The sequence below is a fragment of the Eptesicus fuscus genome, chromosome 9 (genome assembly GCF_027574615.1).
Source record: "Eptesicus fuscus isolate TK198812 chromosome 9, DD_ASM_mEF_20220401, whole genome shotgun sequence".
NCBI lineage: Eukaryota > Metazoa > Chordata > Mammalia > Chiroptera > Vespertilionidae > Eptesicus > Eptesicus fuscus.
In genome coordinates, this window is record NC_072481.1 from 88212 (window position 1) to 115489 (window position 27278).

General features: G+C 63.1%; 3 protein-coding genes across 6 annotated transcripts; 2 read left to right on the plus strand and 1 right to left on the minus strand.

Annotated features, from left to right (window-relative positions):
- Positions 1-23: 23 nt before the first annotated feature.
- Positions 24-12164, minus strand: NOC2L (NOC2 like nucleolar associated transcriptional repressor). The gene is made up of 19 exons (XM_028160841.2): positions 12114-12164; positions 11820-11972; positions 10524-10698; positions 10311-10433; positions 9579-9699; positions 9402-9492; positions 7695-7773; positions 7459-7569; positions 7146-7259; positions 6310-6498; positions 6040-6179; positions 5156-5267; positions 3370-3483; positions 2955-3056; positions 1978-2121; positions 1783-1896; positions 1225-1357; positions 786-896; positions 24-564 (listed from the first exon to the last, which is right to left on the minus strand). Exons 1-19 carry the CDS (start codon positions 12137-12139, stop codon positions 455-457), a joined length of 2262 nt encoding a protein of 753 aa, XP_028016642.2. The 5' UTR covers positions 12140-12164; the 3' UTR covers positions 24-454.
- Positions 12165-13437: 1273 nt separating this feature from the next.
- On the plus strand, positions 13438-18898 carry KLHL17 (kelch like family member 17). Its single transcript, XM_054720785.1, has 12 exons — positions 13438-13641; positions 14360-14619; positions 14702-14823; positions 14934-15155; positions 15549-15665; positions 15884-16097; positions 16391-16535; positions 16619-16786; positions 17160-17248; positions 17351-17424; positions 17636-17817; positions 18074-18898. The coding sequence occupies exons 1-12, from the start codon at positions 13523-13525 to the stop codon at positions 18300-18302; spliced, it is 1941 nt and encodes a 646-aa protein (XP_054576760.1). The 5' UTR covers positions 13438-13522; the 3' UTR covers positions 18303-18898.
- A 794-nt stretch (positions 18899-19692) lies between these two features.
- Positions 19693-27205, plus strand: PLEKHN1 (pleckstrin homology domain containing N1). 4 transcript variants are annotated; one of them, XM_054721130.1, is made up of 16 exons: positions 19693-19847; positions 19934-20036; positions 22670-22816; positions 22901-22981; positions 23093-23165; positions 23492-23619; positions 23689-23820; positions 23924-24004; positions 24567-24642; positions 24732-24880; positions 25002-25151; positions 25306-25446; positions 25620-25760; positions 26065-26274; positions 26456-26504; positions 26587-27205. In XM_054721130.1, the coding sequence occupies exons 1-16, from the start codon at positions 19765-19767 to the stop codon at positions 26700-26702; spliced, it is 1860 nt and encodes a 619-aa protein (XP_054577105.1). In that variant the 5' UTR covers positions 19693-19764; the 3' UTR covers positions 26703-27205. The 4 variants fall into 4 exon arrangements, with proteins under 4 accessions (XP_054577105.1, XP_054577107.1, XP_054577106.1 ...); XM_054721132.1 differs by having other exon boundaries at positions 22952-22981; XM_054721131.1 differs by having other exon boundaries at positions 22670-22771.
- Positions 27206-27278: the final 73 nt, after the last annotated feature.

The window sequence follows — 27278 nt, forward strand, 5'->3', positions numbered from 1 at the left end:
CTTTTAAAAAGAAAACATGTGACTTAAGAGGAAAAGAATGTGTTTTCAAAGACTTCTGGGGGTGACGCAGAGCCTGGCGCACACGCCTGGGATCCAACCTGGGTGCTGTAGACAAACCAAAGACAAGCGGTTCGCTGGCCAGGCGGCCACTGGCTCCCTTGGGAACTGGGACTGCAGTGAGATTTCAGCATCCTGACATCAGGTGAGAGCTCAGCTTCCCTCACGGGCGCCCAGCACCCTCGGGTGCAGCAGTGGGCAGGCTCCACAGTGCATGTGTCAGTCACCAAGGCTGCCACTCCAGTGATCAGCACATTGCTTGCTACTTCCTGGTCTTTTATGTTGTAAAAATAAAGCCCTGTCCGCCATCTACTGTCCTTCCTGGGGTATGGGCACTGACCCCAAGGCCAAACTGCTGGTGAGATGGGGCACTGCAGGCAGCCCAGAGCAGTGGCCCTCAGTCCTCCTCAGAGAGTTGTAGGTCCTCCAGTTCATCCTCCGGCCCCTGGGCCAGCAGTCGCCACAGCTCCTGGGGGGCCAGCCCTGACTCTGCATCTGAGCCTCCATCTGCAGGGAGACACCGAGGCTACATAAATTCTGCTTTATCAGAAGCCAACCTGGGTGTTACTCATCACTAATTAATCACAGCACTAATTAATTTATCAATGCCACTGCTGCTGGCTGCCAGGGCCAGCAGGTACAGAGCAGCTGGCCCTATATCCCCAGGGAGGAGCCTTGGGCACACAGGCTCAAAGAGCACAGCAACCCTGACCCCAGGAACCACTCACCCTCTGAGTTGCTAACTTCTTGACCGCTACTGCTGCCGTCCTGGTCTTCATCGTCTTCTTCCTGGTCTTCCTCCTCTACCCCCTGCTGAGCTCCAGGAGACCTAGGTGTAACTGGGGGCCGAGGGGAAGAGCCCATGGGAGGGGTCCACGAGCAGAGGCACAAGGGGTGGGTATCTGGGCTCACAGCCCTGCACCCACCCTCCTCTTGGGCCTCCTTTGTGCAAGTGGAAAAGATTCAGAACTGCCCTGGAGAGTAGTGGGGAGAGGGACAAGGCCTAGGAACACATGTTCCAATTCCAGGAGGCCCATCTCAAAGAAAGGAAAGTGGTGGGGAAGGGCAGTGGCCCCCGCAAACAGGAGCTGAGGTGGGAGTAGGTGCCCCTCCTCCAGGCCTGCTTGCCCAACCCCTGGGAGTTCAGGCCGAGCCATGCAGACCCACCTCTCTCTGAGAAGTCCGCAGCATCATCCTCATCACTGTCCAGGTCAAAGAGATCCTTGAATTCCACCCTGTCCTCATCCTTTCTGTCCCCCAGCTTCCGCCGCTTTATCTCGGGGAAGTTCAGGTCTTCCAGCTGGAAGGCCCAAAACGAGCAGAAGGTGAGCGTGTGCAGGAGCCCTGGGTGCCAGCCTGGCCACACAGCCACAGCCATGCTACCAGCAAGAACCCTCCACACCTAGACCCAGTGTCCTGTTTTCTTCCTTCACACAAACACCTGCTGGGCCACTTTTCCTCCCAAAGCCTAGTGAGCATCCCTAGGATTCCTGGACAGCCACCCGCCAGGTGAGGGAGGAGGCCCCAGCCATCCACTGGCCTTAAGTGCCATCCAGGTCACAGCCGCATCCTTCAGGGCAGCCCCAGCTCTGCCACCCTTGCAGACGTTGTCCCCAACAGGCTCCACCCCCATCCTGTCTTAAAGTCACAGCCAGGGTGCTAGGTCCTCATCTCAGAACAATCCAGCCGGGCGTGCCCAGGCTCCGACATCCTCCCAGCCCATACCCGCTCTTTGCCACTGATTTCCAGCTGGATCTCTCGGTCCCTCAGTTTCCGCCACTGGCTGTAGTACTTGGTGAGCGGAGTCCCCTCCTCTCGGATCTGCTTCTCCCAGTCATCCTGTGGGGAAAGGTTTGGGTCACGTCCCATCCTGGGCAAAACCCCAAGCCCCAGCCACACACGGGTGCCCTCCCCACTGACCACAGCCTGCCGGTTGGCCACGCCGAAGGAGGCCCTCTGGCGGAGGCTGCAGATGTGGTCTGCGTTCTCCTGCACCTTCTCCAGCAGCTGGCGCACCTGCCGGCAGTAGTTGGCCACCTTGCATTCTCGGAGGAAGGACTTCAGCTGCAGAAGGAAGAGGGGCTCAGCCAGCTCCCCACAGGGCTGCTCTGCACACAGCCAGGGGCCCACCCCCCACAAGTGCCCAAAGAAGTGGAGGCGTGGGGGCGGAGCCATCTGAGAACCAGGGCCTGACCCCTCGGATCCCCCGTACATGAATCTGCACGGGCACAGCCACTCATTCATTTACACACTTGTGGGTTTTTTTCCTTCGACAGGAGAATCAAGCAGTTGTGGAAAACACAGGACTGCAAAGCCTAAAATACCACTGGCTCTTTACAAAAAAAAAAAAAAATGTGCTGACCTGTGGGGCTTCAAGCCCAGAAATAGATCCTTGCCCACCCGAACCCATGTCCCGTTGGGCCTCTGAGCCAGTGCACTGGGTGGAGGCAGCCCTACCCCAGGGCTATGCAGACAGGCAGCACCGCTCCCAGGAGGCACAGGCCTCCCTGAAACAGGAACATCTAGGCTAAAAGCAGGGGCTTCCGGGAGGGAGGGCGCGCCCCCGGCCCCCTATCGCCTGAAGGAAGCTGAGGTAGCCCTACCTTCGCACCACACTCAGGACCACAGGGGAGGCATGCAGTCAGGAGACCAGCCCACTCAGTCCCAACTCCCCCAGGAAAGACTCAGGGCCATCTGTCCCTGGGCTGTGGCAGGCCTGCGATCCTGGTAGTCACCCAGGCCAGCGTCCCACCACTGGCTCTGTGGCTGAGACAGGCTGCCTTCTTCCGCCCCTGTGTAAACAGGGAGCTGAGGCCATTAAAACACAGTCTAGTCAGCCTCACAGTAGGTCACAGAGGGGTCTGGGCAGGGCAGGGAGCCGGACAGCGGGCACTCACCTGCAGGATGGCGGGCAGCGCCAGTTCGGGGAAGGCGATGCTATGGGCCTGGCTGTGCAGGTACTCGAGGGTGAGGTCATACAGCTGCTCCACCAGCCCATCCTGAGGAGCAACGGGAGGAGAGCTCAGGCACCTCCCTCACAGGCTGAATGCCAGCTCCCTCTCCAAGGCAGGAAGAGGTGGGGACCCACAGCTTCACTCAGGCTCATGGGGCTGGGGCCCACGGGTGTCTGCTCCCTGACCCTGGGAGCCGACGAGAGTCTATGCAAAAACTCCACAGGGCAGCAAGCCCCTCCTGTCCACACTCCTCTTGCCTCCATGGTCACTTAGGATGCCAACCCGTGTCCTCTGACATCCTGCGGTGGCTCCACCTGGGGCACTCCCTCCATAGCCCCTCCCTGGAGGCCAGCCTTACCCGGTAAGCCTTCTCCTGCAGGTTGACCTTGGACAGCTTCAGGATCACAGTGAAGTTGATGGGCTTGGAACTCATCCGTCCTGGCTTCCTGTTGAAGTCAACCTGCTGGAAAACCTGCAGGACCGATGGCCTCATCAGCCAGACTGCAGTGCCCACACCCCACTGCACCCCACCCCCACCCGGGTCCCTGTAGACCCGTCATGAGAGCAGGGACAAGTGGCCAGAGGCAGTGCCAGACCTGCAGCCCCACAGAGCCCCCTGGCCCAAGAGCCTGTTCGCCCCCCAGAGTGGGACCCTGGCCAACGGGTCCTCCTACTGCTGCTGCTGACCCTCCCCTACAACCCAGCCTGAGCACCCCAGGAGCTGCGTCTGGAGACAAGAGTCCTTCAGTTCAGCACCACAACAGCCTCACCCACGATCATGTCCCCAAGGGCTGCATCCCCAGGAGCAACACACCGAGGGGCAAGAGGTCTCAGGCAGGAGCTGGCAGCCTTGCCTCTTCGTCCTCTACAGAGGGCAGGCTGTGCTCTGTATGGGTCCTGCCTCGGGGAGGAGCCCCAGCCCCTGGTCAGGAGGCTAAGGCAGCCCAGGGAACAGAGTGAGTGCCTGGCCTCTCAGCTGGGCACCTCTCCCCAGGACACCAGCGCTAGGGAGGTGCGGGGGGGCGGGGGGCGGGGGGAGGGAGGGGTCATTCTATAAGCGTGAATCTTCTGTTCCTGCCTCAGGGGTAATCGGGATGAGTTCCTGAGGGGCATGTGGGCCGAGGCTGGGGGAGCCCAACTGGGGAAGGCACCCCCAACAAGAGACTCCACAGAGTTGAGCTCATGTCAGCTCCAAATGAAAAGCAGCCGTGATGTGTGGACAACAAAGTGGTCCCCGGAAGGGCAGGGTGCTTGCACCAGCCTGGCTCAGCCTAGAGGGAAGGGGGTGGTCTGATCTCCCACACAGGCTGCTCTTAACCCCTTTTCCACCCAGGGAGGGAAGGGCTGGGGCTCCCCGGAGGCAGAGAGCTCGGCTTCCGCTTCTGTGGTCAGTTTTCTCTGGAGAAGAGAGGCCTGCACCCCTGGGTTAGGGATGTGCGGGACGTAGCTATGGCGAGCCCAGTAGGCGTCAGTGCAAAAGTGAAGGAGGAAAGAGAACAGGTGAGGGAGACAGTAGGCAGAGGACAGAGACAGGTGCCCTGAGCTGGCCAGCAGTGGGGAGCTTCATGCCTGGACACCAGGGCTGGGGTGGGGGTGGAGGTCATTCTATGAGCATGAATCTTGCACTGTCCTTGCCTCAGGGCATCGAGTGAGGAGGTTCCTGAGGCTCCCTCCCTCCCCCTCCTGCTCCAGGGCAACCACAAACCTGACCTCTGCCTTCCTGAGGCATAGCTCTGAGCTGTCTGGTGGGTGATGGGTGTGAACTTCTGGGTATTTCCTGGGTTGGGGCCTAACCACCAGTGGATTTCTGGGCTTTGGACCACAGCCTTTCCCAACTGAGCTTATGTGAGCATGCACACGCAGATGCACACACTCGTGCACACACACGTGGACGTGCAGAGGGCAGATGCAGCCTTGGAATTAGACCTGGGTTTCCGGCCTGGATCTCCCGCTCGCACTCATCTCGGGCAAATGCCCAGATTGACCCAGGTCTGTGCCCTAAAACCAGCACCCTCTGGTCCACCCCACAAGGCAGCTGCCTTGTCCTCACTGCTACTCTTGCCAACTAACACATGCCACCAGCCTAGGCAGAACAGCGATGCCCTTGCAGCACCTGGGCCTCGCCCGCTCACCTCCCTGCTCACCTCGAGGATGAAGGGCAGCACGGGGATGAAGGTGCCGGTGCCTTCGGAGAGCAGCGTTAGGATGCGCACGCAGTGCATGCGCAGCGGGTAGAAGCGTGCGGTGGGGACCAGCCTAGGAGCAGGAGGATGGGAGTGAGTCGAGGCCCAGCCCCCAGGATCCCACAAGCCCGCCCCACCCTCCTGGCACTACCCTGACCTTTCCCATGGAGCCCCAACTGCAGCAGGGATCCTCCCTATCACCCCTCTCAGGGTCACTGGCCACACCTGCCCCACCGGATTCCTGACAGAACAGAGCAGGACACAGGCCTTCAGGACTTGACTCCTTACTCAGTTATGGAGCTGAGGGGACACCCAACCAGGTTGAACTTTGTTTCATTTTAATGTGTTTGTAGGGATCATTCATTCAAGCCTTTCATCACAGCTTTCAACTCTCCTTCAGGAGGACAGGGCTGCCCCCTCCTGGCCAACAGCCACCAGGCCACGCACAGCTCCTCCATTCTCTGCTGAGACCCATGCCCAATATTCACATCCAGGATTCCACACACCAGACCCCACCTGCTCTGTCCAAGAACCCTGTGCGAATAAACCCAATCCCCTTCAAACTGCACGTGGCCCTCTCCAAGAATGCACACTGCTGCACCCTCGGACAGAGACGCTAGGGAGGCACTCACGGCGCAAGCCACCCAGAAGCCGAGCTACCCAAGCCTGGGTGTCCCCCCACGTAGGTTACAGGCCGCTGACAGCTCCGGCCCAGCCCCTCCACGGGTGTCGCCTAGTCACAGACTGCAGACCCTCCCTAAAGGCCTGGCCACCTGGGAGAGGACCCCTGCAGGAAGCCTGTGACCTGCCCTCCAGGCCTCAGGGCCCCACACACTCAGACTCACTTGATGCAGCCGAGGACGACCTGGGCGAGGGGATAGATCAAGGGCTGGAGGGTGTCGCTGGGGCAGATGGTGCTGAGGACGCGGCACCACAGCTGCAGGCAATGCATGAACTGCCAGTTGTACACGGACTGGTGTGTCTCCTGCAGGGAGCCCCCAGGTCAACAGGGTCCTCAGGGCCCAGCCCCTCCTCTGCGCCATGCGCACAGGCCCCAGCAGGCTGAGCCCCTCCCAACCCCACAACAAGGAGCCTGCCCCAGCCCAGCCATATACCTTCTTGCGCATGGTCATGGCGTTGCGCAGGTGGATGGCGAGCTGGCGGATGTACAGGAAGGCATGCTGGTAGGCAACGCTGGTGTCCAGCGCCAGCAGCTCGGTCAGTGTCCGCTGCATGAAGCTGATGAGGGGCAGGGTGCTGGGGGAGGTGAACTTGCAGTTCCTCACGTATGTGATGTACATTTGCTGCCGGAAGACCAGTCACAGCTGCCTGAGCTGCCTGAGCTCCCAGGCCCCAAAGCCCACCACGACACCTGGGTCTGACCCTCAGAGCACCTGCCTCTCAGAACCACAATCCGGCCGTGTCTGCTGCAGGCCCTCCCCTGGGGCCCCTGCTGCTGTTCAGCTTCCACAGGGATGTACCCAAAACCTTGGGCACAGAGTCTGCGGTCAGAGGGAGGGCCCAGTACCAAGGGAGGGTGAGCTCCAGCAGGAACAAGTCTGGGGGCCAGCAAAGGGACCATGAGGGACTGAGAGGGAGGAGCCCTGCTGCCAGGCCTATGCAGGGGGATCTGGAAGTTCCCCGTGCGAGGCAGGCCACCCTCGGTTTGGAGCTGGGCACCAGGGTCCCTGCCCCTCTCCACACCCGATGTCCTTGTGCACTGAGGGGACAGCTGCACACTGCAGTCCACAGAGGCAGGGAGCGGGTAGGGATGCCATCATTGTCACCACCCCTTCTCAGGGAGGAAAGGTGACAAGGACCTGGGTCTGCCTTGAGCAGTGAGAGGTGCTGACCACGAAGGCAGCCTGCCAGCCCTCAGGCTGAGCCTCTCAACCCTGATTCGATGGACACAAACGGGGGCAGCAGGGGTGGGAAGCGCTGGCCACACTACCTTCAGGACGGGGCTCAGGAAGGTGTCTTTCTTGTGCCGGCAGACTCTGATGAGGACCAGGAAGGCCAACACTCGGACTGTCTCCTCGCCCGTGCTCCACAGGACCACCATCCTCTGCAACGAGCGAGACGTCACAGCCGGCCCCGGCCTCCCCAAGTCCAGCCAGAGGCATCCATGGACATGGCTGAAAAGCAGCCCCAGCTCAGAACCTGTTCCCACACGCCCAGCTGTGTTGCCCGAGGCAGACCCCGGTGTGGGGGGCATGCTTGAGGGCAGCCACAAGCACTTGAGCACACCAACGGGGTATGCCCACCTTGAGCAGCATGCGGCACTGCTTGGGGAAGGTCAGGAAGTAGGGCACGGAGCTGCTGATGTGCTGCAGGACGGCCGCCGCCACTGTCGCCTCTGCCACGCAGGCCACGAGCTGGGGGAGCAGGAGGTCAGCGTCGCCAAACCCACCACATGGAGATACAGAGAAGGTCCAGACCCCACTGCCCATGGACAGGCCCTGGTGACCCAGCAGCGCCCACTCCCCCGTGGACACCACACCTGTATGACTGAGCTCAGGTAAGCCTTGATGTCCAGCCGGAGCTTCCCCCACAGCGGGCTACTGGATGGCTGCAGCAACCTGCAGAGACCACACCGCCCCACCAAGTGAGACCCAAAGCTTAGACACCCCCCAGTTTACACATTCTGTCCCTGCACAGGACTCAGGGCCCTGTGGGGAGACCCTCTCGAGAGTGGCCATGACCAATGCCTGAGGGACAGACTGCCACTTCCCCAGGGTTCCCAGAGGGCACACACCTGCGACAGGCAGGGAGGGCCCTGCGGTCTAACCCAGGTGCTAACCACCACCACTGCAACCAGGTTTTCTGTGGCCCAAACAAGCTTTAAAAAAAAAATCAGTCGCCCTGGCCGGTTCGCTCAGTGGATAGAGCGTCAGCCTGCAGACTTAAGCGTCCTGGGTTCAATTCCTCTAGTCAAGGGCATGTACCTCAGTTGCAGGCTCAATCCTCGGCCCCAGTCGGGGTGCAGAGTACGTGTGGGAAGCAACCAATCGATAGGTCTCTCTCACATCAATGTTTCTGCCTCTCCCCATCCCTTCCATTCTCTCTAAAAACCAATGGAAAGATACCCTTTGGTGAGGATCAACAACAACAAAAACCCTGAAGTGGCCCGGCTGGTGTGGCTCAGTGGGTTGAGTGTCATCCCATGGACCAAGAGGTGGGTTGCGGGCTCGATCCCCAATAGGGACGTGTGGGAGGCAGCTGACGGACGAGTCTCTGTCATCAATGTCTCTCTCTCCCTCTCTATCTAAAAATCAATAAAAACATGTTTTTTAAAAACCACCCGCTGAAGTACATGAAGGGGCAAAGGCCAGGGGCACCGTGGCAGCTCACTCTGCCCAGGAGGCAGTGCTCTCCACTTCCTCCAGCAAGGGCAGCGCAGCGGCCTCCTTCCCAGGAGGGCACCGCCAATACTGCATCTGCTGCCCGCACACTCACTGCTGGTCCCCTTTCCACCCTGTCCTGGACAGACAGGGTGCCTCCACTCGGCCCAACCCCCCTCAATCCATCAGTCCAGCCTGACCACCACCACCAGGCCCAGGTGATGGCAGAGGGCCTCTCTCTGGACACTTCTTTCTTCCTTTGAAAGGCATTTGGGCCATGTGGTTGTGTGGCCCTCCCTGCCCCAAGTAACCCGTTCTACCAATCTGCCGCCCTCCTCCCTCCTCTGAATACAGCTTCTCTGCTTGATCTACCTCTAACCCTTAACGTGGAAGGTAAGGTTCTCAAAACCACCATCTACCAGGACCCCCCAGGAGACACACCCAGCAGCTGCAGGGCAAAGGGCAAGGAGAGTGAACAAGACTGTTCATCCAAAGAGGAAGAAGAGAATAGAGTAAGAGAAGGAAGGAGGGAGGGAGGAAAGGAGGAGGGGAGGAAGGGAGATGGAGAGGGAGAGGGGAGGAGGGAGAGGGAGAAAGAATTCTGAACGGGGAAAATCGGGAACAAAAGGAAGCAGTTTGTGGTCCCCGAGAAATTCTGGGCAGAGAATGTCCCTTCTCAGGAAGAGAAAAGGACAGGGCCACTCTAACAGGCCCTGGGAGCCGAGTCTCTCCCCAGAGCCCAGAGAGAGCCTGCTGTCCCCAACATCCCCCTGTGCCAGCTGGGCCCAGAGGAACTGCCAGGTCCCAGACCTCTGCTTTCCCCACACTGCAGGGCCCTGAGTACCCTCCACCCCACCCCCACTCACCTGCTGCTGTCCTTTGGGGCTTTTCCAAATAGCAGCTTCTGGAGGCAGCCAAAGAGGTCTCTGATGCAGAAGGTGACCAGAGCATTGAACACTGCAACGAGGGGACCACAGATGCCGCTTACAGGACAGCAGATGGAACAGAGAGCCTGTATCCCAGGTCCCCTGGCCCCAACTCACCAGCACTGTCTGTGACCTGGAATTTAACGGCCTCAGCACCCTCTGGGTCTCCTTGGGTGGTAGCCACAGCTGCTCGGAACGCCTGCACAACTTCATGGAACAGCTTTGGAGTTAGGTGTTGCTGAAGGGGCAACAGAACCCAGAATGTTGAGGGAGCCATCGGCTGTGCTGGACAGAGGGGGAGGCAGCCAGCAGCTCCCAGAACCTGCCCTAGGAGAGAATGGCACCCCTCACCCTCATTCTCACACAAGGGAGAAGTGAGGACAGTGTTCCATGTGCCAGGAATAAAAAGACAAAGTCCAAAATCCTCCTGGTCAGGCAGGGAGCCCAGCTCAGGGGCCACAGGGGAGGGGCTGAGGGTCCCGGATCTGGACGATGCCAGCTGTGCACAGCTTCTGGAGTTCTCCCTTTCCGTCCGTCCCTTTCCCTACAGAAACCATGGCCAGACCCTCAGAAGGGGCCTGACTTGACCAACTAGCAAAGGCACAGAGACCATATCCTGCCCACAAGAGACTTCAGGGAGCAAGGAGCCAAACAAAGAGACTGAGAGCCCCTAGGATCTGACTGAGGAGACAATGCAGTCCTGGAGCCTCCTTGCCTGAGGAAGAGCTATGCGAAGTAGCTGGCTGCTAGGAGAAGGAGACCTCCCATCTGCACAGTACCACGTAACTCAACCGAGTCAGGCCGACTGCGAACGGGGGGGCGGGGGGGGGGGGTCCAGCCATTTCTCACTTTCGCTGCCTGCTTCCATCTCTCGACCATGGCCAGGGTCACTGGGGTAGACTCCCTCTTCTTCCCCTTCGATCCTCTGGAGGCCCCATCCTTGTCCTCCTCACCTTCCTCCTCACTGGCTTCCTGCACCAGACACAGAGGGCCGGGCTAGAGCAGGAAGTAGAGGCCAGGAGTGTGCCCCCTGCCCCCAACCAGCTCCGTCCGGGTCCTCACTTCCAGCATGTCAGGCAGGGAGTGCAGCTGCCCCTCTCCATCCTCAGAGCCGTCAGAGTCGCTGAAGTTCAGCAGGCTCTGGTCGTTCTCCTGCAGGAACTTGTAGAACTCGGGGTCTTTGTCCTTCAGCCGAGAAAGCTGGTCCTTGTGCTCAGATGCCCGGCCTTTACGTCGGCTGGGGAGGTGGGGGTCAGTCATCCAGTCAGACGGGTGGGCAGAGCCAGTAGGGGTAGGAGGTAAGGCTTCCTGGCCTCCCCACTGCCAGCTTGCTGACCTCTTCTGGGAAGATAGGGAGCTAACCTGCTCCCTCACAACAGCTACCCACAATTAAGGCAGGGGATTTCTAGGGGGTAGGTTTTAAGATCGCTCTGTGCCCCACGCTCCAAGCTCACACATCCCACAGCCTCTCTCTACGTTTCAGCAGGTGCATTTCAAACCCAACATGCACAACACTGAACCTGGGGCTCCCCCAAACTTGCTCTGCCCACCCCTGCTTTACCTCAGTGGTGGCAACTCTACCTTTCCAGGCACTCAGGTGAAAGGTCAAACCTCTGCCTGTCTCTCATACCCAGCATGCACTCTCTCAGGAGATCTCACCAGCAATATCTTCAAAACCCCTCCCGCCTCCTCTCTAACCAGTATCACCTTTCAGTCACCACAAGGGTCTCTCCCTGTCCCCATCCCTGCGCCTACAGCAGCCCAGGTGGCTCGCGGTGTCATCTGTCACGTGCCATTCCTTCACTCGCAGCACAAATCCCTGCGACTTCCCTTGTTACTGGGACACCTTATAAAGGGCCCCACCATCACCTCTCCAGGTCCACCCCTCTCCTGCCACAGCCACACTCACCTCCGCGGGAGGCCCGCTCCCAGCTCGGGACCCGGCTGTCCTGCCGCCTGCAACACCAGGACCTGCTTCCCCTACCGGCGGCGCCGCCTGCTCCCTTAGGTCTTTGGTTAATTGTCACCTCTTCCAACGACCTTCCACTCCACTCAGCACAAGATGCCCGCCACGCTCCCGCTTTCCCTTGCTGTCTTCCCTGCACCTCCTGGCTCACCCAGCCTGAGGGGGCCTCCCGGACCAGCCTACGCCCGCCTCCAAACCAGGCTAGGTAGGCACCGAACGGCCGCTCGGTAAGCATCCGGTGAAAGAGTAAATAAGCCCGAGGGTGCGGGGCAGGGGCCATCGATCCCCAGACCGCAATGCTGAGGCCCCAGGAACAGTCAGCAGCCCGCGGTTGGGGCGCCGGGACGACGAAAGGGGTGCTGCCCACACGCCCGGGGACACGCCCCGCTCACCTGGCGGAGAGGCTCCCGCCTGGCCCATCCGGGTTCCGGGAGGCTCCGCGCGCCGCCCGCGCCTGGACTTCCTCCGCTGCTTCAGGCTCCGACTCGGACTCGGAATCAAAGCCCGAGGCCAGGAACTCATCCACCGTCAGCTCCGCCAGGCGCCTGCGGGCCCCGACACCGGAATCACGACCGCCCGCCAGCCCGGTGCCCGCCCCGCTGCCCGGACACGTAGGGGCGCAGAGGGGCCCCTGCGGATTGGAGCGCCGCGGGGAAGCCTCCTCGGTCCCCAGACTCTCCACTCACCGCTTGCTGCCCCGAACCCCCGCCATGCCCACCGGCTGCAACGTGAGCTCTGCTTCCGGCCCCAGAATGCCGCGCGCCAGCCGCACTTCCTCCGCAGGCCCCACCCCTTGCCCCGCCCCGCACGCTGGCTCTGCGGTTCTCCAGCCGCGGCTCCAGCGGTCTGCGAGCGGGAGGGCGTGTGCACGTCCTCTGCCGCGGGCGCCAAGCTCCAGGGTGGCGCGAGGGAGGCGGCTCCGGCGCAGGCCCGGTTCGGTCACGGCTCCCGCGCGCCTCCGCTCGGGCACTGGGCGGGACGTGCCGCTCTCGCTCTTTCTCCGTAAGAGGCAGTGATAACGCTACCGACCTGGCGTCAGACGGGGCCTGGGGCCCACGGGGACCCCGGGCGCCCTCGCCTCGCCGGGTCACAGCCTCCCCAGGGCTCCGTAAACACGTGCCTGTGAGGACGTCAGTGCATCGGCAACGGACAGAGTGCACCACAGAGGACCCCTATAGAGAGCTCTTACAAATCAGCAATAAAAACCCAACACTCCGGTAGGAAAAATAAAGCAAAATAGAAACGGTGATGCTTAGATGGGCAGTTCGCCAAAAGATTCAGGACACCCTGGTGGTCAGACTGGCCTCGCCCAACCAAGGAGGGTCAGAGCCAGGAGAGCAGTTTCCGCTTCACGGGACGGTCCCTTCGTCTCCGTGGTGGGGAAGGGGGTGGGGTGGGGGGCGCTCTTATTCAAGGCAGTTGGCCCAAATCTACCCGAAAGTACTACGCCTGGTACTTCAGTCCAGCGACTCCCCATCTGCTGGGAATTCACCTGTGAACACCTCTGCCCAAGGCCACAACCCCGGGTGGGCAGGGACGGCCGCTTTCCAGTGCTGATGTGGGAACAGCCGCAGGTGCAAAGGCCCAGAGGCTGGAGGGTTGCCTTAAGGAAGGCCTGTGCCCTCCTTCCCGCCAGACCCCCACAGTGGATCCCACAGCCCCCGGGGCGCGGGGAGGCTCTGGTCAGACCCCTCGACCTAGCGCCCTTCTCCTCCCACCCCCACCCCGCAGCCCGCGCCCAGCTCGAGGTCCGGGGCTTGGAGGGTGGTGGGGGCTTCTAGGGTGGGTTAGCGGGGGCGGCAGGCCCGGGAAGCTTCTGGGATAGAAGCGGCAGACGGGGCCCGGGGTGGGGCGGGCGCTTCCTGGAGGGGCGGGCGGGCGTGGCGCCGGGACGTGGAGAGGATTCGCGTCCCACGTTGCGCGCCTGCAGCCGCGGGAGCGCGGGAGGCTGGGCGGGCGGCGCCGAGAAACAACGGCTGCAGGCAGCGGCGGGAGCCAGAGACGCCGAGCAGCCGCCACCGCCGCGCAGCCCTCCAGCGGTCCCGGCCGTTCGTCTGGGCGTCCTCCGCGGATCGCGGTTCCGGTGGCCGAACCCATGCAGCCGCGCAGCGAGCGCCCGGCCGGCAGGACGCAAAGCCCGGAGCACGGCAGCCCGGGGCCGGGGCCCGAGGCGCCGCCGCCGCCGCCGCAACAGCCGCAGCCGCAGCCGCCCGCGTGAGTGCGGGACCGGGGACGGCGAGCCGGGCCGGCGCTGAGCGGGTCCGGGAGGAGGAAGAGAGGGGCGCGCCGACCTGGCGGGCTGCCGGGAGGGGACGGCCTCGGCGCCCGCAGGCTCGGGCCGCCAGCGGTGTGTCCAGCTGCCCCTCCGCGGGCGCGGGGCCGGGCGCCCCGAGGTGGCTGCTCCCGGAGGCTCAGCCCCCCTCCCCCCCCCCCCGCCCCCGGCCCGCTGCCCTTGAGTCCTGGCCGCGCCGCTCCTAGAATCGCCGGCTTGTCTGCAGAAGGGGGGCGGGGGGTAGGCTGGACGGGCGAAGCCGCTGGAGGGTTCAGTGAGGTCACGCCTGGCCGGTGGGCTTAGGGGTCCGCTTCACAGCCGCCTGAGCCACTGACCAGTTTCACTCCGGGCACTTCCTGTGCCAGCGGGGCTGTGGACACCCGACTCCGATGGGGCGGGGAATGCTGGCCATGGACAGAGCAAAGCCTGGTTCTGAGGAGGCCTGGGCACATGGGGTCCAGTGCCCAAGGAGGGTTGGGCAGAGAGGCTCTACAGGCCCAACACCCCGACCTCAAGCGGGACGTGGGAGACTCCTGGAAGTGAGGGAGCAGATAGGTGAGCCTAGGCTGCAGGGGAGGTCCTTGCAGGTGCCAGGTATGGCTCTGGGGGAGGAGTGGCCTCCTGGTGCCCCGGTCCTGACCTGGCACTGCCCGTCTGCAGCACCGAGGCCGAGCGTGCGCGGACCCGGCCGACCCGGCCCTCAGCCCCCATGGAGGGTGCCATGCAGCTGCTGAGCCGGGAGGGCCACACGGTGTCCCACAACTCCAAGCGGCACTACCATGATGCCTTCGTGGCCATGAGCCGCATGCGGCAGCGTGGCCTCCTGTGTGACATCGTTTTGCATGTGGCCGCCAAGGAGATCCGAGCTCACAAGGTGGTGCTGGCCTCCTGCAGCCCCTACTTCCACGCCATGTTCACAAGCAAGTACCACCCCACCAGTGGGCACCGGGGGGCTCTTCCGGTCTCCCCAGGCAGGACTGGCCTGACCCACTGTCCCCACAGATGAGATGAGCGAGAGCCGCCAGACCCACGTGACGTTGCATGACATCGACCCTCAGGCCTTGGACCAGCTGGTGCAGTTTGCATACACGGCTGAGATTGTGGTGGGCGAAGGCAACGTGCAGGTGAGGTGCTTTCCCCTCCCGGCCTGTGTCCCACCTGGTCTCCTGCCTCAGCTGTCCTCACCTGTTTCTCTGTCGCTGCTCCCCTGCCCTCTCTCCCTCCTCACCCCCAGACTCTGCTCCCTGCTGCCAGCCTTCTGCAGCTGAATGGCGTCCGTGACGCCTGCTGCAAGTTCCTGCTGAGTCAGCTTGACCCCTCCAACTGCCTGGGCATCCGGGGCTTTGCCGACACGCACTCGTGCAGCGACCTGCTGAAGGCAGCACACAGGTACGTGCTGCAGCACTTCGTGGACGTGGCCAAGACCGAGGAGTTCATGCTGTTGCCGCTAAAGCAGGTAACGTGCCAGCTGGGGTGCGGCTTGGACCATGACCCAGTCCCTGGACCCCAGAAAGCACCCAGCCCTTGGACTCTTTGACCCCCATCATTTGGGCCCTTAAGGCCCGGGCCTCTGCCCCCTGGCCCTTATTCCCAGCCTCTGACCCATGTCCCAGCCCCACCCCCTGCCTCTGACACATCCTCTGCCCCCATCTTTTGACCCCACCCAAGCCTTCTTCTTTGCTCTGGGCCTGGGCACCCAGGAACTGGGTCTGTGGTTCCTGACCCCACTTGGCCCCTCCTCATAGGAACACTGGGCCCCCCATTGGACTCTCCTTCCCAGGCATCATCAGGGCTCCGTGGGCCCCCAAGACCCTCCCCAGATTTCAGGTCTGAGGGTCCCTACCCCCAGGTGCTGGAACTGGTCTCTAGTGACAGCCTGAACGTGCCTTCAGAGGAGGATGTCTATCGTGCCGTCCTGAGCTGGGTCAAGCACGACGTGGATGCTCGGAGGCAGCACGTCCCACGGGTGAGGCCAGCCCCTGGGGGCCGCTGTGTCTTAGGAGGGAATGCAGTGTCTGAGGACCTGGGTGCACCGGGGCTCCTCCGTGTCCAGGGTGTTGCAGGCACACGTCTCGAGAAGTGTCCGGTGGAAAGGTAGACAGGTGTCTGGGGGGTCTCACTGCTAGGAGGAAGTGTGCCCACGGGTTCTGCCTGCTGCCTGACCATGGCACTCCTGCACCCCAGCTGATGAAGTGTGTGCGTCTGCCCTTGCTGAGCCGGGACTTCCTACTGGGCCACGTGGATGCCGAGAGCTTGGTGAGGCACCACCCTGACTGCAAGGACCTGCTCATCGAGGCCCTCAAGTTCCACCTGCTGCCGGAGCAGAGAGGCGTCCTGGGCACGAGCCGCACTCGGCCCCGACGCTGTGAGGGTGCTGGCCCTGTGCTCTTCGCTGTGGGTATGCCCACCTGCTTGGTCCCCCACATCCCTTCCCTCTCCCTTCACCTCTCTGTCCGGCCTTTTCTATCCACGAGCCCGACACCAGCTCGTCCCACCTGTGCTGGTCACATCCTGCACCCACCCATGCGGCTCCTCTGTCCACCTGTGGAGGGCCCCAAGTGGTGTGACCCACTCAAATCCCTGTCCACACCCTTGGAGCCCCCATACCCTCCACCTTGAGCTGTGCCAGAGCCCCCCATCCCATTACCTCCCTGAGCCCCTCATCCTGTCCCATCCCCTCCCCCTCCCTAGGTGGCGGGAGCCTGTTCGCCATCCATGGGGACTGTGAAGCCTACGACACACGCACGGACCGTTGGCACGTGGTGGCCTCCATGTCCACACGCCGAGCCCGAGTGGGCGTGGCGGCAGTCGGGAACCGGTTGTACGCAGTGGGCGGGTAAGTGTGGAGGCTGCTCTTGGGTGAGAGGCCCATGTGTGCCCACTGGGCCAGCCCTGACCGGCAGCGGACCCCTCTCCTAGTTACGACGGGACTTCAGATCTGGCCACCGTAGAGTCGTACGACCCTGTGACCAACACCTGGCAGCCTGAGGTGTCCATGGGCACGAGGCGCAGCTGCCTGGGTGTGGCTGCCCTGCACGGGCTCCTGTACGCAGCCGGTGGCTACGATGGGGCCTCCTGCCTCAACAGGTAGTGGCGGGGGTCGGGGCAGGGTGGCCTTTAGGGATGGGCTTGGCCGCAGGTGTGCTGCATCAGGACTGCAGAAGTCAGACCTCGAGGGGAGCAAAGCGGGATCCCGTCTGTCTCAAGTCCCCTAGGCCTGTTCTCTGTGCCAGCCACCTGTCCCTTCTGCTCCCCTCTGGGGTGCTTCCCACGGGTCTAGGACTGGGCCCAGGTGGACACTGGCACAAAATCACCCAGGCAGCGGGGGCCCATGCACACACAGCAGGCCCGCTTCCTGTTCCAGTGAGACTCTGGGGTCAGTCCCTGACTTCCCATCCTCTGGGGGAGGGCAGCCTGGTCTGCTACCGCTCAAGGCCAGCAGTGGTCCTGTTGTCCACAGTGCCGAGCGCTACGACCCTCTGACGGGAACGTGGACATCCATCGCCGCCATGAGCACCCGCAGGCGATATGTCCGTGTTGCTATGCTTGGTGGGTGACAGGGCTTGCTTGCCGTGGCGCCCACCCCTGCCTGCCCCACCCTGGAGACCCCACACACAGCAGGCAGGCCACGGTCATGTTGATTCCCTGCAGATGGCAACCTGTATGCGGTGGGCGGTTACGACAGCTCCTCACACCTGGCCACTGTGGAGAAGTATGAGCCCCAGGTGCGAAACACCCCAATCACCGGTGTTCCCCTCCCCAAGTGCCGTCTGAGGTCAGCACTCTGGCCACCCACACCCCCCAGAGCCTCAGACCTTTAGATCCACCCTCCCCTCCCCCCTCGTCCCACAGACACCTGGCCTGGAGGGGGCTGTGTGCTGTGGAGGCGGAGGGAGGCTGGTAGTGGGTGTGCCCCAGCGGGTCCCCTCACCACAGGCGAACACGTGGACGCCGGTGGCCTCCATGCTGAGCCGGCGCAGCTCGGCCGGCGTGGCGGTGCTGGAGGGAGCGCTCTACGTGGCTGGCGGCAATGACGGCACCAGCTGCCTCAACTCTGTGGAGAGATACAGCCCCAAGGCCGGTGCCTGGGAGAGTGTGGCGCCCATGAACATCCGAAGGTGTGCTGTGCCACAGCCCGGGAGGGGCCCTGTCCCCCCACAGCCTGTTTGCCCCCAAGAGACAACTGCTATGTGTCTCACCCCTGCGTGGTATGCCCATCCCCCCTCCCTGTCCAGGCTCAGCTCCAGTACTGCCCCCCACCCCGCACCTCCCAGCTCCAGGAGGCTCCTCCCACGGCCTTTGGCCCCGCCCCCAGAGGCTTCTGCCTTGGCCTGTGGCCCATCTGGATCTCACCCCCGCCTGTCCCGCCCCCAGGAGTACCCACGACCTGGTGGCCATGGACGGCTGGCTGTATGCCGTGGGGGGCAACGATGGCAGCTCCAGCCTCAACTCCATCGAGAAATACAACCCGAGGACCAACAAGTGGGTGTCTGCGTCCTGCATGTTCACGCGGCGCAGCAGCGTGGGCGTGGCGGTGCTGGAGCTGCTCAACTTCCCGCCTCCATCCTCGCCCACGCTGTCCGTGTCGTCTACCAGCCTCTGACCCATGGCGGGACTGACAGAGGCTTGCCCGCAGCCTCCCACATGCCTTAAGCCCCACAGGGGGCCCAGCGCCTCCCTGCCCTCAACCGTGCATCGGGGTTGGGCTCCCCACCAGGGACGCCCTGTGCTGTCTGTCCACGTGTCCGTGTCCATTCCGCAGCGTCCGTTTACGTGTGTGCGTTTATTTATTCAGTATTTATTGGTGATGAGTAGTGCCGCAGCTACCAGTTCATACGATTGCTCTGGAAGTTTCTGTGTCTCTGGGACCAAGCTGCCATCCGGGTGTCCTCCCGCCTCACTGGGGGTGGACACTCAAGAGATGTGGGTCAGGGCCAACTCGGACTCTGCAGACCTGGGGGGACCAAGGGGTAGATGCAGAGCAGCAGGTGGGGGTAGGGGGCCTTCTGAGCAGGCGCAGACCCCAGCCTCCGCTTTGCCCAGGCCCTGGCCTCACAGGGCCAGGCGTGCTGCGGGAGGCCTGCGGGGGCGGGGCTTCCTGCCTGTGGACGTGGCGTCTCCTGGATCCTGCACTGAGCTGGCACCGCGAGTGCCACAGACCCCTCAGCAATATGAGCTGCCTTGGACAATAAACGTGTTCCTCGGGCTCTGGGCCTGTGTCCAGTGTGATCTCTGCCTTTTGGGGTCCTGTCTCGGGTGACCAGGAGGGTCTGGGTATACAGTTGGGCTGAGGTATGGCGTTGGCATCTGGAGCCTTGGAGGTGGCGCCATTGTGTCCAGCTGGGGCAGCGCTGCGATGTCCTGGACGAGAGGCTGACCCTGGCCCCTCAGCCTGGTCCTGCGTGGGCCCAGGTCCACCATGCCTGTCCCACACCCCCCTGGGAAGTCCACCCACAGCCTCCTTCCTGGATTCTGGTGAAGCCTGTGAGACCCCGACCTTGGCGCAGAGTGAGAGTGAGGACTGAACCAAGGCAAGCGAGGAGGCTGGGGAGGGGGTTCCTGGCTTTCCCTTCCCTCACGTTGGACTTGCTTCTCCAGCGAGCACCCATCCCCCGCCCCCTACAGTCACTGGTGACTCAGATGGGCATTGAGGTGGAAACAGGATGTGTGCTCACGTGGGGTGCCTCGACGGGGTCCCTGTCTCCCCGAGCTCTAACCCCAGACACCCCAGCCTAGGTTCAGGCGGGGCATGCACTCAGGGGCCAGGCCTTGGAGGCCCGTCCTTTACAAGTGGGAGGCTGAGTTGGGGGCTCTGGGCTGGGTTGGGGAAGCCTCCCCCGTACCTCCCAGGACTGCCTTCTACAGAGGACCCAGAGCTAAGGACTGAAAGGCTGGGCCCAGGTAGGAGCCGTCCCGCCCAGAGAGGCTCCACCCTCGCCCTGTGTTTGGGCACCAGGCAGACGCTGCCAGCCCCGCCCCAGGAGGTGGGGGCAAGAGGCTCAGGACCGAGGGACCCAGACCTGTCGCTCTGCTCACTAGGCCAGCCGCCACCACCGCCGCCACCCATGGGGAACAACCACTGCGTGCCCCAGGCTTCTAGGAGGCTCAGGGCCTCCTTCTCCAGAAAGCCCTCGCTGAAGGGCAGCAGGTGAGGGGGCGCGGCTCGAGGCTGGGTCTCAGGGTCGCCTCTACCCGCCTAGGGGCCAGGCTGTGAGCCCCTCCCTTCGTCCGCAGAGAGGATGGTACCAGGAAGCTGGCCGGCCTGTTTGGCTCCGAGGCCAGTCCGGACGACGGGGACACCACGGCCGACAAGATCTTCTGCTACATCCCGGGGACGGTGAGCGGTGGGCGTGTCCTGCGCGGTGCGGCCACCAGTGCGGGGCTGGGGGGGGAGGGGGCGCGGGACCGTGTCTGCTCTGCCCAGGGCCCCCAGGGGCGGCCCCGAGGGGGGCGTCAAACCTAGAACCAGGTGAGGAAGTAGGAGCAGCCCCGCCCTAGAAGCTGGTCTGGCCGAAAGTCTGAGCTGAGAACGAAACTGGGACCAACTCTGAGTCAGTGGGTGAGCAGCGCCGGCCCCAGCTGGCCGGGGGCGGGGCCTCCGAGGCTGCTCCGAGGGATGGCAAGGCCGGGAGCCCGGGGTCTGCAGCTGGGCGGGACTGGCCAGCGTGTCCAGGCACCTTTGGGTTGGACCAAGCACACGTGTCTCTGAGTTGTTTTGTGTGGGCTTGGAAGTTTTGTTCCTAACGTGGATGTGAATCCCACCCCATCCGCTCTTTACTCTGAGTAAGGGGCTTGGGTGAGCAGTGAGCCAGCCTCGCACTTATTCCAGGACTCAGTTTCTTCCAAGGTGTCCCCCAGCATCCAGCACCCACCACTGCCTCCTCCCATAGCAATGCCCTGCGGGGCCCCCACCCCCACTCCCAGGGCCGTACTGCAAGGATTGGCACAGTTGAGCTGAAAGTCACCCCGCCCCCTGCCCAGCCCCTGTGGGGGAGACACCCAGCGTCCCAGATGACTGGCATGCGTCCTAGCATGTGAGAGAAGTGACCCCCAAGTTGTCATTCCAGGAGAGGGTGTAGGAGGAACAGGTGTAACTGTGCCAGGGGCTTGGGCCAGGGCTCCGCCCTGCAGGCCTCGGTTGGTCCCCATGCTGGTGTGGACTTCCACCACCACCTTCTCAATGTGCACCCGGCAGGCTGGCCCCGCCCTGCCCCCTGAGGTCCAGGGCTCCCTGGGGCAAGGACTGGCTCCAGCAATGAGCTCCCTCAGAGGGATGGGGTCCCGTGTGGCCCCGTCTCGGACCTCAGCTCCTGCTGTCCAGGCCCACACATTGTAGGGCCTGGTAGAGTCCCTCCAGGCGTGGCGGTCCTCTTGCCAGGACTGGGGGTGGCTGGACAGGGCACCGGCATGTTGTGTCTGGAGATGGGGCTCCGGAGAAGTCGGCTCTCCTTGGGTCCTGCCCGTGGTGGCTCTGAGCTGACTCCTCCCTGGACCCTAAGGCTGAGCCCGGGCCACAGGGCCAGTTTCGCAGCCCTTCCTGCTCTGTGGCCTATTTTTCACAGTCCCATCCCGGCATCATTCCCCGAACTGGGTGTGGGTGCAGGAGGCCCCACCCAGAGGCAGCGAGGCCGGGAAGCTGCGCGTCTGTCTGTGCACATTCCTGGGCTTGTCTCAGGGGCGGCTCAGCTTGGCCAGGGCACGGCAGACTGGGAGGCAGCCCCTGCCAGCTCCTGAGGAAACATGGCCCTCCACAGCGCCCCCTCCAGCCGCAGCCCAGTCTGACTCCCAGTCTGATGATCAAGCTCCCATTTGTGGAGGCCTCTCTGTGCCCCAGAATTGGCTGTGTGTGGGCGCTGGCAGGCAGGCACTGAACCCCAGCACATCTCAGACCTGTCCTGGCCCCGGCGATACAGCAGTGGCCAAAACAGACAAAACCCCTGTTCTCAGGGTGTTCCCATCCCTGTGACACAGCCAGATGGCCAGACAAATGAGCACAAGGTATTATGAGGAAGATGAGGTTAGCACTGAGGTGTGCAGAGGGGTCAGGGAGGTTGGGAAGTTGGAGGGGCAGACAGGGCGTCACCAAGGAGGCGACATGAGCCACTCCCTGAAGGAGGTGAGGAGACTGTCCCAGGCAGAGGCTCTGCGCTGGGCATATGCCTGATGTGAGGGAGGAGTCAGGGTGGGGGCAGGTCCTCGACGACCCCTCAGACATTGCCAGGCAGGAAGCCCGCCCGGCCCAGGGCTGGGCAGCATGTCCGGGCACATTTGGGCCTCCACGAAGTGACGTCAGGAGATCAGGGTCACGGCTCCCTTCCAAGCTCCATGTTCACAGGCGTCACATTGACTCAACAGGGGCTGTAGAGGGACTGGCAAACACATCAGGCATCCCCTCCCCCCTTTTTTAGAACCAGGTTAAACATTTACCAGCCAATAGAAATTCAGGAAGGTTTTTAAATATATATGTTTTTATTGATTTCAGAGAGGAAGGGAGAGAGAGAGAGAGAGAGAGAGAGAGAGAGAGAGAGAAGAGAGAAACATCAATGATGAGAGAGAATCATTGATCAGCTGCCTCCTGCACACCCCACACAGGGGATGGAGCCCAAAATCCAAGCATATTCCCAGACTGGGAATCAAACTGTGACCTCCCGGTTCATAGGTTGATGCTCAACCACTGAGCCACACCAGCTGGGCCAGAAGGGTTTTGAGTATTGTCTCATTCAGACACCCAAAATACTGTGACCAACCAGACTTAGGGGCTGAATAACCAAAATAAGAGTACACAGCTTAGGAATCTCCTTTGAGTCCAAACATCACTGTCTCCACCACTAGGCTGTGTGACTCCACGACTCGCAGTGAGGCGGTGTGTGTGTGTGTGTGTGTGTGTGTGTGTGTGTGTATGCATGTGGTGCGTGTGCGTGTGTATGTACTGGAGCTCAGGCCTCCTCCCCTGAGTGGTGCTCCCTGCAGGACCTCCCGGGCCTGGAGAGCCAGCGAGAACACCTGGACCAGCCGTTCCTGAGCGTTTTCAAGAAGGGACGGCGCAGGGTGCCTGTGAGGAACCTGGGCAAGGTTGTGCACTATGCCAAGGTCCAACTGAGATTCCAGCATAGCCAGGTGGGGGCCGGGCTGGGTGGGGGTCTGGACCCAGCCTGCAGCCTGCCCCCTGCCGGTGCTCAGACAGCAGCCCTGCTCCCCCAGGATGTCAGCGACTGCTACCTGGAGCTGTTTCCTTCCCACCTCTACTTCCAGGCCCACGGTTCTGAGGGACTCACTTTCCAGGTGAGGGAAGTGGGCAGAGGGAGGAGGCTGGGGGGACAGGGAGGAAGCCCCTGAGGCGGTGGCCACGGCGCCTGGGGGTGCTCAGCCTCCGATCCCTCCGGGCTCTGGCAGGGGCTGTTACCGCTGGTGGAGCTGAGCATCTGCCCGATGGAGGGCTCCAGAGAGCATGCCTTCCAGATCACAGGTGTGTGGGCATGAGCAGTCCCGCCCAGGAGGGTGAGAGGGCCAGGGCGTGTGGTGAGGGTGCCCCCAGGGCAGACGGGGAGCACCTGGCTCCCTCAGAGCGCCCTCTGGCCAGGCCCAAGGGCATTGGCAGGACCCTGAGTGTTGAGAGATCCTGACTTTTCTCCCAATGGGCACATGGCCGTGTGCCTGGCTGGGGGGAGTGCAGCAGGGCCTGGTTAGCGCCGTATTCTCCCGCCAACTGCAGCCCTGGGGTCTGCGGGAGGCCCCTGGGGAGGGCCCTCTCCTGGGGGTGCCGGCCCAGTCCCCCCTGCTCTCCACCCACAGGCCCACTGCCTGCCCCCCTTCTGGTGGTCTGCCCCAGCCAGGCCGAGCTGGGCCGCTGGCTCTACCACCTGGAAAAGCAGATGGCCCTTCTGAGAGGGCTGCAGCGCTGCCACTCAGCACCCCCGCAGGTCAGTACCGCGCACCCCAACCCCCTTTCCCAGCCCCCCTGCCTGCCTGCCCTGACCCCCGTTTCCCAGGGCCCCCCTGAGGACGAGCTCCCCTGGAGTCTGCAGCACAGGCTGACCCAGCTGCGGACCGCATGGGGGCGCCAAGTGGTGGGCAGCGCCATCTGCGCCTCAAGGGTCAAGCTGCAGCATCTGCCATCACAGGTGGGTGGGGACACGGGCTAAGGGGTGAGGGGTGAGGGAGGGTGGAGGCAGCAGGTGGGGCCAGGCCCTTGCTACACCCCACTCTGCCCTTGACCCCCCGCAGGAGCGATGGGACCGGATCCTGGTCCTGTACCCGACTTCCCTGGCCATTTTCTCGGAGGAAGCGGACGGGCTTTGCTTTAAGGTAGGTCGTCCCACTGTGACCCGCCCCAGGGAGGCACCTGTGTGTAGGGGTGGGAGGGGGTGGCAGCTCAGGAGGAACCTGTATTTCGGGGCCAGTTGGGACAGAGCATCCTGGCCCCACCTACCAGCCTGCTGCCCTGGTCAGTCAGGTCTCAGCTCTGATGTGAACAAGAGGGGCCCTGCCCGGGCACCTGTGTCACCGTGGAGGGTCCTTGGCCACATCACCTGGGGGTGACCATGGTCTTCAGTTGCCGAGAAGCACACATGGGGGCTTCAGTCCCCCCAACATCCCTCCCAGTCAGCAGTGATGGAGGGGACCCATCCCCACGAGCATGTGTCTGTGTCTGCCATTGGTTGATGAAGTCCCCACCCAGAGGCCAGCGGGAGGCAGGGAGATGCCCCCGGGGCAGATGGGGAGCCCAGCTCCCTCAGGGCTGTCGGCCTTGGCCTTGCCTTACCCGGCCTGGTATCCCCCTCTCTGGAGGGAGAGGGGAGTGATGGGCCCAGGCAGAGCCCCAGGGTTACCCCCAGGCGAAGGCCCCACCTCCCTCACTGCCCCGCAGGGGGAGCTTCCACTCAGCGCCATCCACATCAACCTGGAAGAGAAGGAGAAGCAGATCCGCTCCTTCCTGATCGAAGGTGGGCTGTGACCGGGCCTGGGAGGGAGGGTGCCTGCGGCTCCCGGCTCTGCCCTGGGCCTGGGGACGCTCACGGTGTCTGTGTGCCAGGCCCCCTCATCAATACCATCCGGGTGCTGTGCGCCAGCTACGAGGACTACAGCCACTGGCTGCTCTGCCTGCAGACCATCTCCCGCCGGGAGGGAGCGCCCCTGCTGCCTGGCCCCGAGGGCTTCCCGGGGCTGCGGGGCACCCCCCAGGTGAGGGTCAGCAGGCCCTGGTGGGCAGTGATGAAACAGAAGGGCAGAGGGTGGGGCTGGGTGTGGGTCAGTGGAGAGAGGGGTCCTGCCACATGGCTTACTAACCCCCACCCACTGCCAGGTCCTGGGCAGTGGCCGAGGCTCGCTCTCCTCAGATGGACAGACCAGCTGGGACTCGGGGTACCCAGCACCCCACTCTAACCGCACCAGCCGCTCCCTCCCCGAGTGCTCAGTTCCGTCCAGAGCTGGCTGCCCTGCCCAGCCTGCATCTGTGAGTGTCTGGGGGTAGGGGCAGGGGCCATGAGGTGAGCTTGTGATGTGGAGCCTGGGTCCCCATGGCACCCCGTCCCTCCTGGGGGAGGGGACTCAGAGGATTGTGTGGGAGAGGGCCCCGGGAACCTTCTGGAAGGTCCTGTTCCCTGCAGGACCAGGCCAACCCTGGTTGGACCAGCGTCAGTGGGCAGAAGGCAGAGCTAAGACGGGGCGGCAGCAGTCGGTCACCCAGGAGCAAGGCCCGGGGCGAGGGGCATGGCCCGGCCACCCCGCTGCACCTGGACCTGACCAAGGTGGGCCCAGACACTGACCCAGCCCTGAGCTCGGCTCTCCTCTACCCTGCACCTCCCTGGCCTCCGTCTCCTGGGCCCAAAGGTCCTGGAACCACCTAGGAGCCTCTCTCGAGAAGGGAGGACATGGGGTGGCCCGCTCCTGGAACCCTGTCTCTTCCGCCTCTTGCCTGCAGCTGACCAGGCCGAGCCTGGAGGGTGGCCCAGAGGCCTCAGACCACTCCCTGGAGACACCTCACTCCCCGCTGTACGCTGACCCCTACACACCACCTGCCACCTCCCACCACAAAGTCAGAGACGTCCGGGGCCTGGGTGAGGTCAGTGCCTTGCTGGGGACAGAAGGGCCAGATGTGCCCACAGCCTGCTGCTTGGAGTCTAGACCAGTGGTCGCCAACCTTTCGGACCTCACGGACCACCAGTGGTCCACGGGCCACCGGTTGGCGACAGCTGGTCTAGACTATGCTCCTCCCCCTGGGTCTGGGGTTGCCACGGCCTGAGGTTTAGAGGAAGCCTGAGGTCTGCTCAGGCAACGAGAGGCAAAAGGGGGTTGCGGGCAGGGGTCCCTCAACTCCGCCAGGCCCAGCCCAGGGCCTCAGTCACCCACCGACACTTCCCTGGCAGTTCCTCGCTGCGATGAAGAGCTCGCTTGGACCCGAACCCTCGAGCCCGTTCCCCTCCGTGCCCGTGTCTGTGCCTCTCTCCAACCCCAGCTCTGGAGTCTCCAGCCCCCACTTGCTCTCCAGAAAGGGAGCCCTGCAGCCCCGAGCCTCTCAGCGGCACCGGGGCTCCGTCAAGGGCCGTGGGCCCCGGCCCCCAGACTCTCCTCAGCTCGTGAGTAGCCGCCCCCACCTGGGCAGGGGTTCTGTGGGCCCTGGGGGACCCCCTGGGAGCAAGAGAGACAAAGCTGGATACTGGGGCAGTGGGCACTACGGGCAGCCGTGGCAGCTCATGGGCTGGTCTCCAAGCCCCTTCCCCAGGGCGTGGCTCTCACACTTGTGTTTGGGGTTCCCAGGTCTCCCCGCCCAGGGAAGTTTCGCCCGACCCCCCACTGCCTCCCCCAGGTGAGTGAGAGGCCCTGCCTCCTTCTGGGGGGAGCTGGGGTGGCACTTCCTAAAGACACACACACCTCTGCCCTCCCACCAGATGGCGGACCCCCCAGGAGCTGTGACAAAATCTGGGACCAGGCTCCGTCTCCCTCCCGCCAGCAATGGCCCCGAGAAGCACCTGAGGCTGAGGGGGGGCTCACCCAGTGGATCTGAGCCACTTCTCAGGCCCACCTGCCAGTGTCGACTCTGGGGGGTTCTCCAGCAAGGCCTGGGTCTTTCTTTGTGGGGCCTCCGGCCAACCACCCAATACCCAGTCAGGGTCTGACCCAAGTGGGTGGAGGGGGTCTCCAGAACCCTGAGCTTTCTAGGATCTGGAAGGGCTAGGAGGACAGCTTCTCCCCAGGATGCCCTGACCAGTGCCCTGAACCACAGATGAGGGCGCGATGCCCAGAGGGGCTGAGCCTTGGCCCCCAGGGAAAGAGTGAGGGAGAGGCTTGAGGGGCTTCACCTGGGAGTGGGAGAATGGAGCAGGGATGAAGGTGAAGGTCAGAGGGCTGAGGAAGTTGGGTTATGGAGAGTCAGAGTATGTGAGGTCAGAGGTCATGAGGACCCGAGGTCAGCAAGGTCAGAGCTAGGAGGTTGCCCATGTGGGTGGGTGGCATTGCTCGGGAGAAAGGGACAAAAGACTAAAGAAGAAAGAAGAGAAGGAGATTTTATTTGTCTGTGTCCACGCGTTCTTCACTCACAGCCAGGAGGCCCTGTGGCCCCAGGACCTGTGCTCGCTGCCTG

Bases quoted from the DNA above. Each gene is read 5' to 3' on its own strand.
- KLHL17 (XM_054720785.1), top strand. From the start codon at position 13,523: ATGCAGCCGCGCAGCGAGCGCCCGGCCGGCAGGACGCAAAGCCCGGAG. The intron at 14,824-14,933 runs GTGAGGTGCTTT...CCTCACCCCCAG, and splicing joins TGGGCGAAGGCAACGTGCAG to ACTCTGCTCCCTGCTGCCAG. The intron at 16,787-17,159 runs GTAGTGGCGGGG...TGTTGTCCACAG, and splicing joins GGGGCCTCCTGCCTCAACAG to TGCCGAGCGCTACGACCCTC.
- NOC2L (XM_028160841.2), bottom strand. From the start codon at position 12,139: ATGGCGGGGGTTCGGGGCAGCAAGCG. The intron at 10,434-10,523 runs GTGAGGACCCGG...TGTCTGGTGCAG, and splicing joins CCCTGCCTGACATGCTGGAA to GAAGCCAGTGAGGAGGAAGG. The intron at 7,570-7,694 runs GTGTGGTGTCCA...CTGCTCCCCCAG, and splicing joins ACCTGAGCTCAGTCATACAG to CTCGTGGCCTGCGTGGCAGA.
- PLEKHN1 (XM_054721129.1), top strand. From the start codon at position 19,765: ATGGGGAACAACCACTGCGTGCCCCAGGCTTCTAGGAGGCTCAGGGCC. The intron at 19,848-19,933 runs GTGAGGGGGCGC...CTTCGTCCGCAG, and splicing joins CCCTCGCTGAAGGGCAGCAG to AGAGGATGGTACCAGGAAGC. The intron at 24,643-24,731 runs GTGGGCTGTGAC...TCTGTGTGCCAG, and splicing joins CCGCTCCTTCCTGATCGAAG to GCCCCCTCATCAATACCATC.